The 11231-nt window shown below is 37.3% G+C and overlaps 2 protein-coding genes across 2 annotated transcripts; both read left to right on the forward strand.

The window, feature by feature from the left end:
- Positions 1–4015: 4015 nt before the first annotated feature.
- Positions 4016–9500, forward strand: LOC122340927 (smoothelin-like; the record flags this gene model as incomplete). The annotated part of the gene is made up of 6 exons (XM_043234168.1): positions 4016–4118; positions 5541–5669; positions 5777–5852; positions 9097–9207; positions 9321–9384; positions 9461–9500. Coding segments are annotated over exons 2-6 (408 nt in total), but the record flags the coding sequence as incomplete, so codon positions are not given.
- Positions 9501–9502: 2 nt separating this feature from the next.
- LOC122340926 (smoothelin-like protein 1) lies at positions 9503–10806 on the forward strand. Its single transcript, XM_043234167.1, has 3 exons — positions 9503–9585; positions 10164–10286; positions 10610–10806. The coding sequence occupies exons 1-3, from the start codon at positions 9533–9535 to the stop codon at positions 10758–10760; spliced, it is 327 nt and encodes a 108-aa protein (XP_043090102.1). The 5' UTR covers positions 9503–9532; the 3' UTR covers positions 10761–10806.
- Positions 10807–11231: the final 425 nt, after the last annotated feature.

Below are 11231 nucleotides of genomic sequence, written 5' to 3' on the forward strand. Positions count from 1 at the left end.
GAAATGCAACTGCTCCATTTGTTCTGGTCCTCTTTTAGCTTTAGGATCTGTGGACACTTTTTGAATACTAGAGAAGGATACACAACAGTGTACATAGGAATAATGTATTTTTAGATACTGTAACTCACCCATCTTGATTTGGTGATATGGGAAGGTACTTTTGAGGCAGCTTTCTGTAGGATGCCATGTTTAAACAAGTATCCTGTGTTCGTTACAGCACTATCACTTTTCATCTTTGTTATGTTTACACAATGGAGACAAGCAAAATTACTGGCTCTTCAACGTGGGTTCACTTTTATTCAGCTTGGTGTGCGTAATTCTTTGGTTTAGCACAAGCCGATATTCTAAAAATAATCTCATTACTGCAATGCATCTGAATGTTTTGCATTCTGAATGTGTGATTTTTCTTTGTTTTGTTTTGGCTTTGCGTTACAGAATTGACTTTTTTGTTTGTACATTGCATGTTCCTGACACCCAAAGTCACAGATGAGAGCATTTTTTATATAAAGGCAGACAGGTTAAAACTGGTGCCTCTTATGTAACTCCCAGTGCAGGTCATTATTAATAGGTTTCTCTAAGGAGTGTCATATTTAGCACACTATAATCTCTTCAGAGAAATATGAATTATATTTTTTCCCCATTGTCCTCGTTAAATCATCCACTAAAGCCTTGCTTGTCTCCTCTGGGTGGGTGCTCATTTTCTTTCATTATTTTCTTGAATGTTTTTTTGTTTAATTGATGCCTGCTGGACAGTATTATTTTCCCTCGACTTTGATTTGTGTGTTTTGATGAAGGAAAAAAAACGGATACTTAAAGAGGTTATAGACCAAGGTACGTATCAAGGTCATTCCCTCAAAGGGTTTTGTTGCCATCTGCTGGATAGAAAGCCGAATTGCATTTATTATTATGACTTTTTTTAGCCGAGTTGAAGTGCATTGTCAAATATCAGACCGTTTCCCTTTTTCCCAGCATGTTGGAAATTCATAGTTGAGGTTTAGTATGACATAACAACTGAAATCATTTTTTTGGCTCTTAGTTTTGGCTAACTGGAAATTAGTATGAGAATGTGAATGTATATCTTTGGGTGTTGAGGTTAGGCAGTGGGTGTGGAGCCTTGATAAAAGCCTACTTTGATTCAAGTGTGCCTACCTGAGGGCTGATTTCATAAAGAAACACCAGCCTTTCAAGCTTTATTTAAGGTCTCAACCGTCCATTCGTTCTTCAGTGTTCGAACTCATTTCTATAGGTTATTTCATCAGGAACTGATTGGGAAATTCTTCACATAAATTTACCTCATTGACCAACAGAAAGTCGATTTGTTTAAAGGTGACTTAAGTGCAACCACTGCTTCATACATTGCTTTTTGGCTGAAATTTCACTAAAGTGACTGCACCTTATCACTGAATGAGTCATTGTGTAATGTCCTTCTAGTGTCTCTGTATCACAAGCACAGCTGTTAACTGCAATTAGTAAAAAATGATTATCAACAGAATGAAAGCAAAGACTTTTTACTCTTCATCGTCAAACATGAGGTGAGGGCTGTCAGATAAATACCTCAGATGTTATTGTGCATTCTTGTGATGACGTTTGTTGACATTTTACAATGTACTGGATAATGTTTTGAATGCTGTAATCTCTAAACATAGAAGGACAGTCATGGTACTGGTGGTTTTGATGGGTCTTTTATTGGCTGCAGTGCAAAATTGCACTGACGATTAGGAGAACTGTATGGTTTCTGATGTCAGCAAAATATCAGATGTAAATGCTTATTATATTTATGTACTTTACAATCATGAAAAGTTGTTAATATACTGGTACGAAAAAAAAAAGTGTCATGCCTTCTCCTTTCACACATATATACTGCTGTCAGTATAGTAGCAGTATGCTATTTTAGCATTAGCTAAAGGTATGCTAAGCTTATTAGAAATATGCTAGTAACATGCCAGCAACAGCTAAAACATGTTAGGAATGTGTTAATATATCCTAACAATATGGTAAAAATTAAAAACGTTTAAAATTATGAAACATGTTAACCATGTGTTAAAACATGCTAGTAGCATGCTAAAATATAAGGATTTAAAACATGTCAGCAAAATCATACTAATACATGTTAGCAATGTGTTGAAATGATAGAAACAACTTGCTAAAAGGTTAAAACATGGTAGTAATATGTTAAACATGCTTAATTAAAACATGTTAAAACGTTTAACGTGTTAAAATATGCTAGAAACATGTTAGCATAAATTATTAAAATCATGTTGGCAATGTTACAATGTTAAGACAATCGTTAATAAATCGCACTAGGTTCATACTAGATTAAACAAATCATACTAGAAATACGTCAAACGTATATTACAACTGTGAAAGAGGCCATTAAAACGCAGACTGTTTCAACAGCTTAGCCACAACTTATAAACACTAATACATTTGATTTGTAACTCACTTGATATTCATACAGACTCCCAAAGTGTTACAAATTTAAAAGTCTCATTCAAAAGCTTTAACAAAAGAATGCAAGTGAAAAGCATTGACAAGGAATCGGTAAGCGGTCAGGGAGAATATTTCACAATGCCAATAGAAATACAGAGTACTACAAATGAAAAATCTCATTCAAAAGCTTTACTAAAAGGTTTTAAGCCCACGTTTAAAAGCGTCAACAGGCTGTGGACTCCATAGATTGTTAGAGAATGTGATCATGTTTGTGTAGCAGGCACAATGATGTCAAGCAGCGCCTGTGGAAAATAGTCTCCAGCTTCCATGACCTGCTCCCTGTGCAAGCAAGAGGGCCTGGCTGTTTACAGGCACTGCGTGATAGCCTTGTGCCTGCTGCGGGCATGGTACAACAGCAAACTTGATTATTACATCGGAATGAGAGTGCAGTCCCTAATCATATCAGAGAAAATTGCAACTTTTTATTTTCCTTCAGTCTTAGTACACAACATAACTAAAGAAGAGTCCATTTGTAAATAGGGAAAATATCTTGGTCATTTTTAAAACTCTTGGTAAAATTAAATTCAATGATCTATGCTAAGGATGCTAAGTGCTATCGCTAGACCCGGAGATCAGATAAATAGATTAAAAGATGGTAAAGCTCAATTTATTAACTTTATTAAGTTGGAGAATGGAATGAGCATATTTCCCAAAAGTTTAGTGTTCCTTTAACTGAACCTTATATTTTCACTGACATGATAGCAGCCAGTTTTGCATATTGCATTTCCTCCATTGCTTTGTAGGTGCCATTGCATGACTATAATACCACTATAACAGCACTACTTCTGTATAATCAATATGCCACATTAGTCACAATGACTCGTTCAACATCCAGTCTAAGTCAAGGTTTCCTTCGCCCTCACTGTTTCCATGTGTCATGCTAGCTCGTCTCTGCCAGCTAATGACCACAATCAGGCACCACTAGGTGGAACCAAACACTCCTTTTTCATTACAAGGCCTTTGTCATACTCAGTGGCTTGAACCTAAAAATGTATGTGTCAGTGATATTTCTGTCCCACCTCCCCCCACTTTTGCAGATAAATTCTGCAACGAGTGTGTTTATATCTGCATAAGAGAAAAGGATGTGTCTGACCTGTATAAACACGGAGGAGCTGCTAGGCAACATCATTCTTATGTCTTAATAAGGCAGTGTGCTCTGTCTGTCCACTCATTCACTGTTTAGTTCTGCATAGAGCCAGGCCACCTGCTTATGCAATCACTGTCAACACAGAGCACGCTGGGGGAGCACTGTTCATCTCAATGTTTTTTTTTTTTCTCTGGTTTTTAAACATATAAATACTCTGATACCAATTTGGTATCAGAGTATTTATATGACAGTGACAGTGTTTAGATGACACAGTTTTCTGTTGTGAGGAAAAAACGACAATAGGGATATATCAGGACAAACATTGCCAAATACGTCATTAATACTAAATGTCCTGTTCTGGTCTTTCCTCTTTTTCCCCTGGTCCCTTCACAAAAAGGGCGATGAGGGTCGGGTGGGAGGGTTCTCACGTTGACTCAGAAAAAATTCAGCATCTGAGTTGAGTTGAGTGTATCTGATCCCACAATTCACCTTTTACATTAGACTGCGAGACCTTACCTCTCGGACAGCTGCAGTGAGATTGGTGAGCTGCATTTCTCTGTTTCTTATTTTACAATAACTTTGGCTGTTTTTGTAATGAATTTCCATCCATCTTTCAGTATAGTGATTGTGTGATTACATAACAGCTATTAGACCAGTGTAAGAGCAAATTGTTTTTTTAGGCAGTTATATAAATGCTGCAGACATTATTATGTGTTATTAGAGTAAAACTGTATTATGGCATTGAAAAACATTATCTATTCTGCTTGCTTCAGCTACACATTAAACCCAACACATACTAATATAAAGCAGGACTAAAGATTATCTGGATGCATCTGCACTCAAATGCTTTTTCTGACGTAGCTTTTCTCAGGGCTAAATTTTCTGAGCCATTTGTGCATTGACTCTTGGTGTACACAGATATCAGAGTAGTTGAAGGCAGTAGCTATGAACATGATTTACTAACATTTGACAAATATTTTTTGCATTTCTCCAGCTGTGGCGCTTAAAAAAAGTCTTTGGCCACTCTCCTTCTCACATCCTCCTCCAGGCAGTTCTGTGACATTTTATTTTGATTGGAAATTTTGTAATAATTGCCCTGATGGTGGTGGAAATGGACATTTTCACTGCTCTAGTTCTTTTTTCACTAATTTGGAAAGCTCAATTATCTTTTTCTGTACATTATAAATATATTCTTTGGTTTTTCTCATTTCTCATTTTCTCTTTATTATTTAATGAAAGGGTAAATTTTTGTGATTTAAAAAAATATATAAAAAGGATCAAAAAGGCTTAACAATGCAGATTTATTTCCACAGACTTTTTGATCATATTTACTAAGGGTGCATATATATATATATATATATATATATATATATATATATATATATATATATATATACATATATATATATACATAATGAAAGGAATTGTTCACACAAAATTAAAAATTATTTCACATTTACTTATTCTCATGTCACTGCAAACCTGAAAAATTAGGAAAGTCAGCAACCCTAACAATAACCCCCACCACCCACATCGTTTTAAGTGTCAAAATATTTTTGGGATCCACTGTACTTATTGCAAAGAACTATGGGAAATATTCTCCTCTCATGAAGCATGTTATTCCACAGATGTCTTTGCCTTTAAGTTGTTTACAGGATTATTGGCAGAAGGTGTGAGACAGTCATCATTATGTAGGGCCTGAATCAGGAAAAAATTTTATATGTGAAAAAACAACCAACCAAATAGTTGTTGTAATCTGTTTGTTCTGATCAAACCGCTCAAACCAATAATTAGACTGCAGCAACAAATAAGAATCTTGGGGTTTCTCTGTAGTAGTTTCTCTCACAGATATAATCTCTTTTTCCTTAGTTTTCCATAAACATACTCCCTCGTTCCCATGCATACATGGAGATACTCACATCTCTGTGTCCATCAACACCTCCTGTTGCTCCTTCTGTTCCAGTTGTCACTAAAGATGCAGGGAGAAAAGGAAACATTAGAGGCAGGTACCAAAGTGCAACCTGATACGACGGGCCCCCTGACAGTCGAACAGCTGGCAGCTATAGAGGATGAAGAGATGCTCAATAATATGGTAAGAGGCAACTAATGGTACTACAGGCACAGTGGGTCGGTTCTCATGATTTGTCTTCTTAACCATATTTAGGAAAATGTTCTGCTTCTGTTTATTGCATGTTCTAGCTTGAAAAGGCTGTGGATTTTGAGGAGAGGAAAATGATCCGCGCTGCTATGAGAGAACTGCTGAAGAGAAAGAGGGGTAAGGATCAGGTCATGTGCCTAATGCCGCATTCAGTATATATGGCTCAGACATGGTCGACTGAGTCTATTGTGCTTTCTGACATTCTGGATTGCATTTAAGTCAAAAGAAATAAATATATTTAGCTAAATTAAGAATATTTTTTTTACTGCTATTACATTTTGTGACATTTATTGTAAGCATAATTCGTGCTTTGCTGTCTTTATTATTTATGGTCATTTTATTAGGTGGGCAAAACTCATCTGGACAGGGCAATGCTCAACACTGTCAATAAGATGTTTTGTGTAACAGTACATGAATGTGTATTTACAGTGTACATACTTTCATTTGAGGTAGGTTCAGGGTAAGTACCTAGTTTTTTTGCCTAATTATTGTAATTACTAAAATAAGAACTTGAGTTATTTTCCTTCATGCAATAAATTTAGACATTTAATTTTTTGTGTTTCTGTAATTCTCACTTTTCTCACTATTAATTCTTATTCAAGTTTCATTATCTCATTATAATCTTTTATTCTCATCATCATATTCATATTCACAAATACCACCATTATTTTATGCTGTGATGCAACCTAATTTCAAAAGCATATATAAAGGAAAATGAAACAAATGATTGATTATATAAAAATACTTTACAATTTCAAAATATAATGATTGAAAGTAATGCAATTAACAGAAGCAAACTCACACAAGAGGTAGGTAAAATGATAACAATGTTTATTTGCACAGATGAGCATGGAAAATCTATGGCAGAGGAATTGTGTGAGTATATAGTCCTTTGAAAGTCTTTAACAGGAATCACAGCGATATGGAGCACAATTCTTGTCTTTTCCAGGTACCAGGAGAACAGAGAAGATGAAGAAGATCTTTGTAGCACACACCACAACCAGAAGACGCTGACAGAGACACTGGACACAACTAGAAGTTAAGGAGAAACACAAGAGGTAAGTAGGGAGGCAAGTCATTCACCAATACTTTGTAGGAGTGAAGGAGAGAGTCCACTTCATCCATACGAGCCCTGACACTGACTGAACCATGGTGTGTGCTTATATAGTGCTCTTGATGAATGTGCTGGTGTGGCTAGTTAGAACTCAGGTAAGGGGGATGTGATTGGAACAAGAATGTCATCTCGAGGAACCCTTTCCTCAAGACTATAACCTCCCCAGTCCACCAGGTACTCCAAATGTTGCGAATCCAATATCTCTTTGGCCATTTATATCAAAACATCCCCTGTGAGTAATGGAGGGGTCTAATCTAGATGGGTCTAGATTAGGAATAATATCCCTAGGAGAGGCTTATTGTCACACCTAGGAGAGAGAAGGTGGCATTCAATACCCTGGATATGAATTGGGGTCCTCAGTCTGACACAATGTTTTTAGGGAGTCTGTACAATCGGCACACTTGGTTAAAAAGCAGCTCTGTTGTTTCCAGGGCAGTGGGTAAACCTTTGAGAGTTAATAAACGGCAGAATTTAGAGAATCAATCCACGATTACCAAGATTACCTTCAGAAGGTGGCAGGTCTGCGATGAAGTCCACTCCTAGGTATGACCAGGGGTTATTCGGGATTGGTAGGTGACAGAGTTTACCAGCTGGTAAGTGTCGCAGGCTTTTCAACATGGCACAATCCTTACATCCACTCAAGTACCTTCTCACATCCCTAGCTATCTCTAGCCACCAGAGCAATCTTGTAGCAACAAGAGAGTGTTGCTGGCCCCTGGGTGGTCAACTTTGTGAATATAGTGACTCCTTTTAGATGCTCATTTGCTGCGGGACGAGGGGGAAAACAAGCTCTCTAGTCAATGCAAGGCTTCAAGCCTCCGTCCTTCTTGGCCATGAAGAAAAAGCTGGAAGCAGCAGGGTAAGTAGAAGGTCGGATGTAACCTTGCCCGAGTGACCCTTCACATACTCCTCCATGGCCATATGTTCAGGAAGCGAGAGTGGGGTACTGGCTCACTCAATATGAGGTCGATGGCATAGTCCCATGGCTGATGTGATTTGAACAGAATATTTAACTAAAGGGAGTGTAACATTCTGGTATATCCACAGATTGCTTCTCCAGGGACTTTCAATGGAAGTGGAATTGATCTGTTGATTTTGAGGAACAGTTAATGGCAAACAGGGAAAACATTCTAGATTGCAGTTTTTACCCCACTTTAGGACTTCCTGAGTCTTCAAAGAGAGGATGAGATTATGCCTTACCAACCACAGGCACCCTAAGATGATATCTGCTGTAGAGCCCTCCAGAACTAGAAAACAGATATATTTTGAGTGTAATTGAGTGTAAACATTGTAAAAGTAGAGTTTCAACCTAATATTGAACATTTCTTCTTCTCAAAGGTTTTCCCAATATGGATTGGACTTGGTAGATTGTAGAGGTTTGTAATACATCAGTGGCAGTAAGCTTTACACAGGTGGTTGCATCTTTACAAGAGAGGGTTCAATAACACTCATATAGAGTATGAGGGGGGCATAAACGAATGTAATTCCCTGAATTGCCACAATAGATACAAAGCCCCCAGGAGTCATCTGTCCATGATCAAGTTGCATGGGTTCTGGTTGAAAGTCTGGAGAGCTGGTAATCTCTGGCTGACGGAGGTAGGAGTTCTCACTAGATCATTGTAAGCTGATTGCTTACGGGATGCACTTCTGATGGTTTGCTAAATAAACTGTTCCAATTCACAGGATTCATCATAAAGTGGCAAGTTTAAAGAGACAAAGTTTAGTTTCTCTGCTAGTAGGTAGTCAAGAAAGATTGCTCATTCCAGCTGCTGGCTGCTGCAAGAGTATAAAATTTTAAGGAATATTTACAAAATTTTAAGGAATATTTGTAGACATGGCACCTTGAGAGAGGTGAACTGCTTGCCCACTGATGCATTCAGTGGCTCGTCCACCCTGATTCCATAATGTTTCAGCCCATTGTAGTACTGCACCTGACTGCAAGGAGATTATAAATGCAATTTTAAACTGATCAGTGGGATAAAGCGCTGGTTGTATCTCAAAAACTAGTGAGCACTGTCGAAAGAAACCATTGCACTCCTCCACTAAGCCAGAGTAGGGTGCCAGACAGGCCATGGGACTGGAATTGACTGGAGGCAAAGAAGTGCTGACGGTGACTGTTGAGGGAGCGGTAACAGGAGGGGGTGACTGAAGCTGTGGGTGGTGGTCGTCGTAGAAGAACTCATAGAAGGTTTTCAATGAGTTCCTGAAATGGATGTCTTCTAAGTAAAACTTCTCTGTTTTTCTCAGAGCGGCGTGATAGAGAGCGGGCGGTCCGAATGGAGAACATGCGTCAGCAGGGTGGCAAAGGAAAGACAGGTGCTGGACTGAATAAGGACCAGAAATCTGCTAATGGTCCGAGTGGGTCTCAGTACAAGCGCACACAGTGCGTGATGTCATTCATGAGGCTCTGAACACTACACATGATCTGCAAGGCTTTGATAACCATTCTTTTTTACATCTCTTCGGTATAGGGATAGCTCAGGCAAGATCATTTTCTCCACCAACCTCTACTTCCTTTCCAAAAACTGTGGGCAGGTGAGTCAGTGAGTCCCGACAGGATGACATCATAGAACATATCTTGTTGACTGATTGTGCTGTTTTTCTCCTAAAGCCCGGCTCAGTCCTGTGTGGCCAGGGTTAAAGTACCCGGGCAGCTCAGCAGTTGGGGGCCCAAATACCAAAGATGTCAAACAGATGCTGCTGGACTGGTGCCGGGTCAAGACTGAACCATATGAGGTGGGCCTGAAGAGACAATCAAACTGTTTCTGTTTTGCTACATGTCTTGGGCTTGAGCTGTTAGCCTCCCTGTGTGAATCTAATGGAAATATTCAGGTCACATTTCACAACAAAATCTAAAGGGAATAAAATAAGACTTTCTGGAAAGTAAAACCTATTTTTATGACTATTAAGATTTTCGACATTATAACCTTATTTTTAATCACAAGCAGATTTTTTTAACATTTAATTTTTGTGAATACTCAATTTGATTCCCAAAAGGTGTATGAAATTTTCTGTAAAACTAAAAAAACTCAAAAAAAAAATAAATAAATAAATAAATTTTACAAATACTAAAGTATTTTTACAAATACTTTAAGTATAAAGACTTTTTATTATTATAATAATGTAAATTAGGTGTGTGGGGATGAGAGTCTTATTTTATTAATGCAAAAAACCTAATGGTCCTAAAATTGGCTTTGTTTTATTAAAACAAGATTTTTATTTATTTGTTTTGTATTCTTCACAGCTTTGTTGTGATTCTTCGTTTTAAGCTTGTTTCTATGTTTAGGTGTGAACATCCAAAATTTCTCCTCTAGCTGGGCAGACGGTCTAGCGTTTTGTGCCCTGGTGCACAGGTTCTTCCCAGAGGGCTTTGAATATTGCACTCTTGACCCCTATGATCGGAGAGCCAACTTTGAGAAGGCATTCAAGACTGCAGAGTAAGACTTGACACTATTTACTATTTTCATCCACCTTTGTGTCTCATATTTTCCCCAGAAAGAAAGAAATAGTTTACATAGAAAAATATATATTTATATAAAAATAAATAAATAAATGTGTATATATACTGTATAAATATACTGTAATATATATATCATATAGTATAAATAAAATATTACTATATATATATATATATATATATATATATATATATATATATATATATATATATATATATATATATATATATATATTATTATTATAATTTCATAATATTATATAATGATCCTACAAATAGGCTTAATTTTTTTTATGCATATAGAACACTAGCTGACTGTCCTCGCCTGCTGGATGTTGATGACTTGATGCGGATGCAAGAGCCTGACTGGAAGTGCGTGTACACATATATCCAGGAATTTTACCGCTGCCTAGTAGTGAAAGGCCTCGTCAAGACTAAAAAGAAGATGCCGTAGAAACGTTCAAAGTGTTAATAAAAGACCAAAGAACTACAAAGGCACACAAAAAAAGGGAACATTTGACCTGACCTGAAGTTTCTATCAAAGATCAATTTATTATGTACTTGTGCTTTTCTTTGTTTCATACACACATGCAGCGGATGGAGATTATAACCTGTGTGTTTTGTGCTTGGGTACAGCTGGAGCTCTGAAACAGTGCATTCCTGTAAGATTACACATGCATTAATCTCAGTCTATGCTTAGAGATTGTGTGAAAGTGTGTGTACATGTGGATGGCTTTTTATGGTACTGCTACTCCCTGTTTTGAAAACACTCCAAGCACTGAGACATCAGGCTTATAAGGGCATGGGATCCAATGTGGAATTATACTTAACCCAGATTTATTGTTTGTTTAAAAATATAGACAAGGGCACTTTCACTATTATATAAGAGTTCAGAAGAAAAACAAAGCTTTAAAAATGTCTCAGT

The sequence above is a fragment of the Puntigrus tetrazona genome, unplaced genomic scaffold (assembly GCF_018831695.1).
Source record: "Puntigrus tetrazona isolate hp1 unplaced genomic scaffold, ASM1883169v1 S000001081, whole genome shotgun sequence".
Classification (NCBI taxonomy): Eukaryota; Metazoa; Chordata; class Actinopteri; order Cypriniformes; family Cyprinidae; genus Puntigrus; species Puntigrus tetrazona.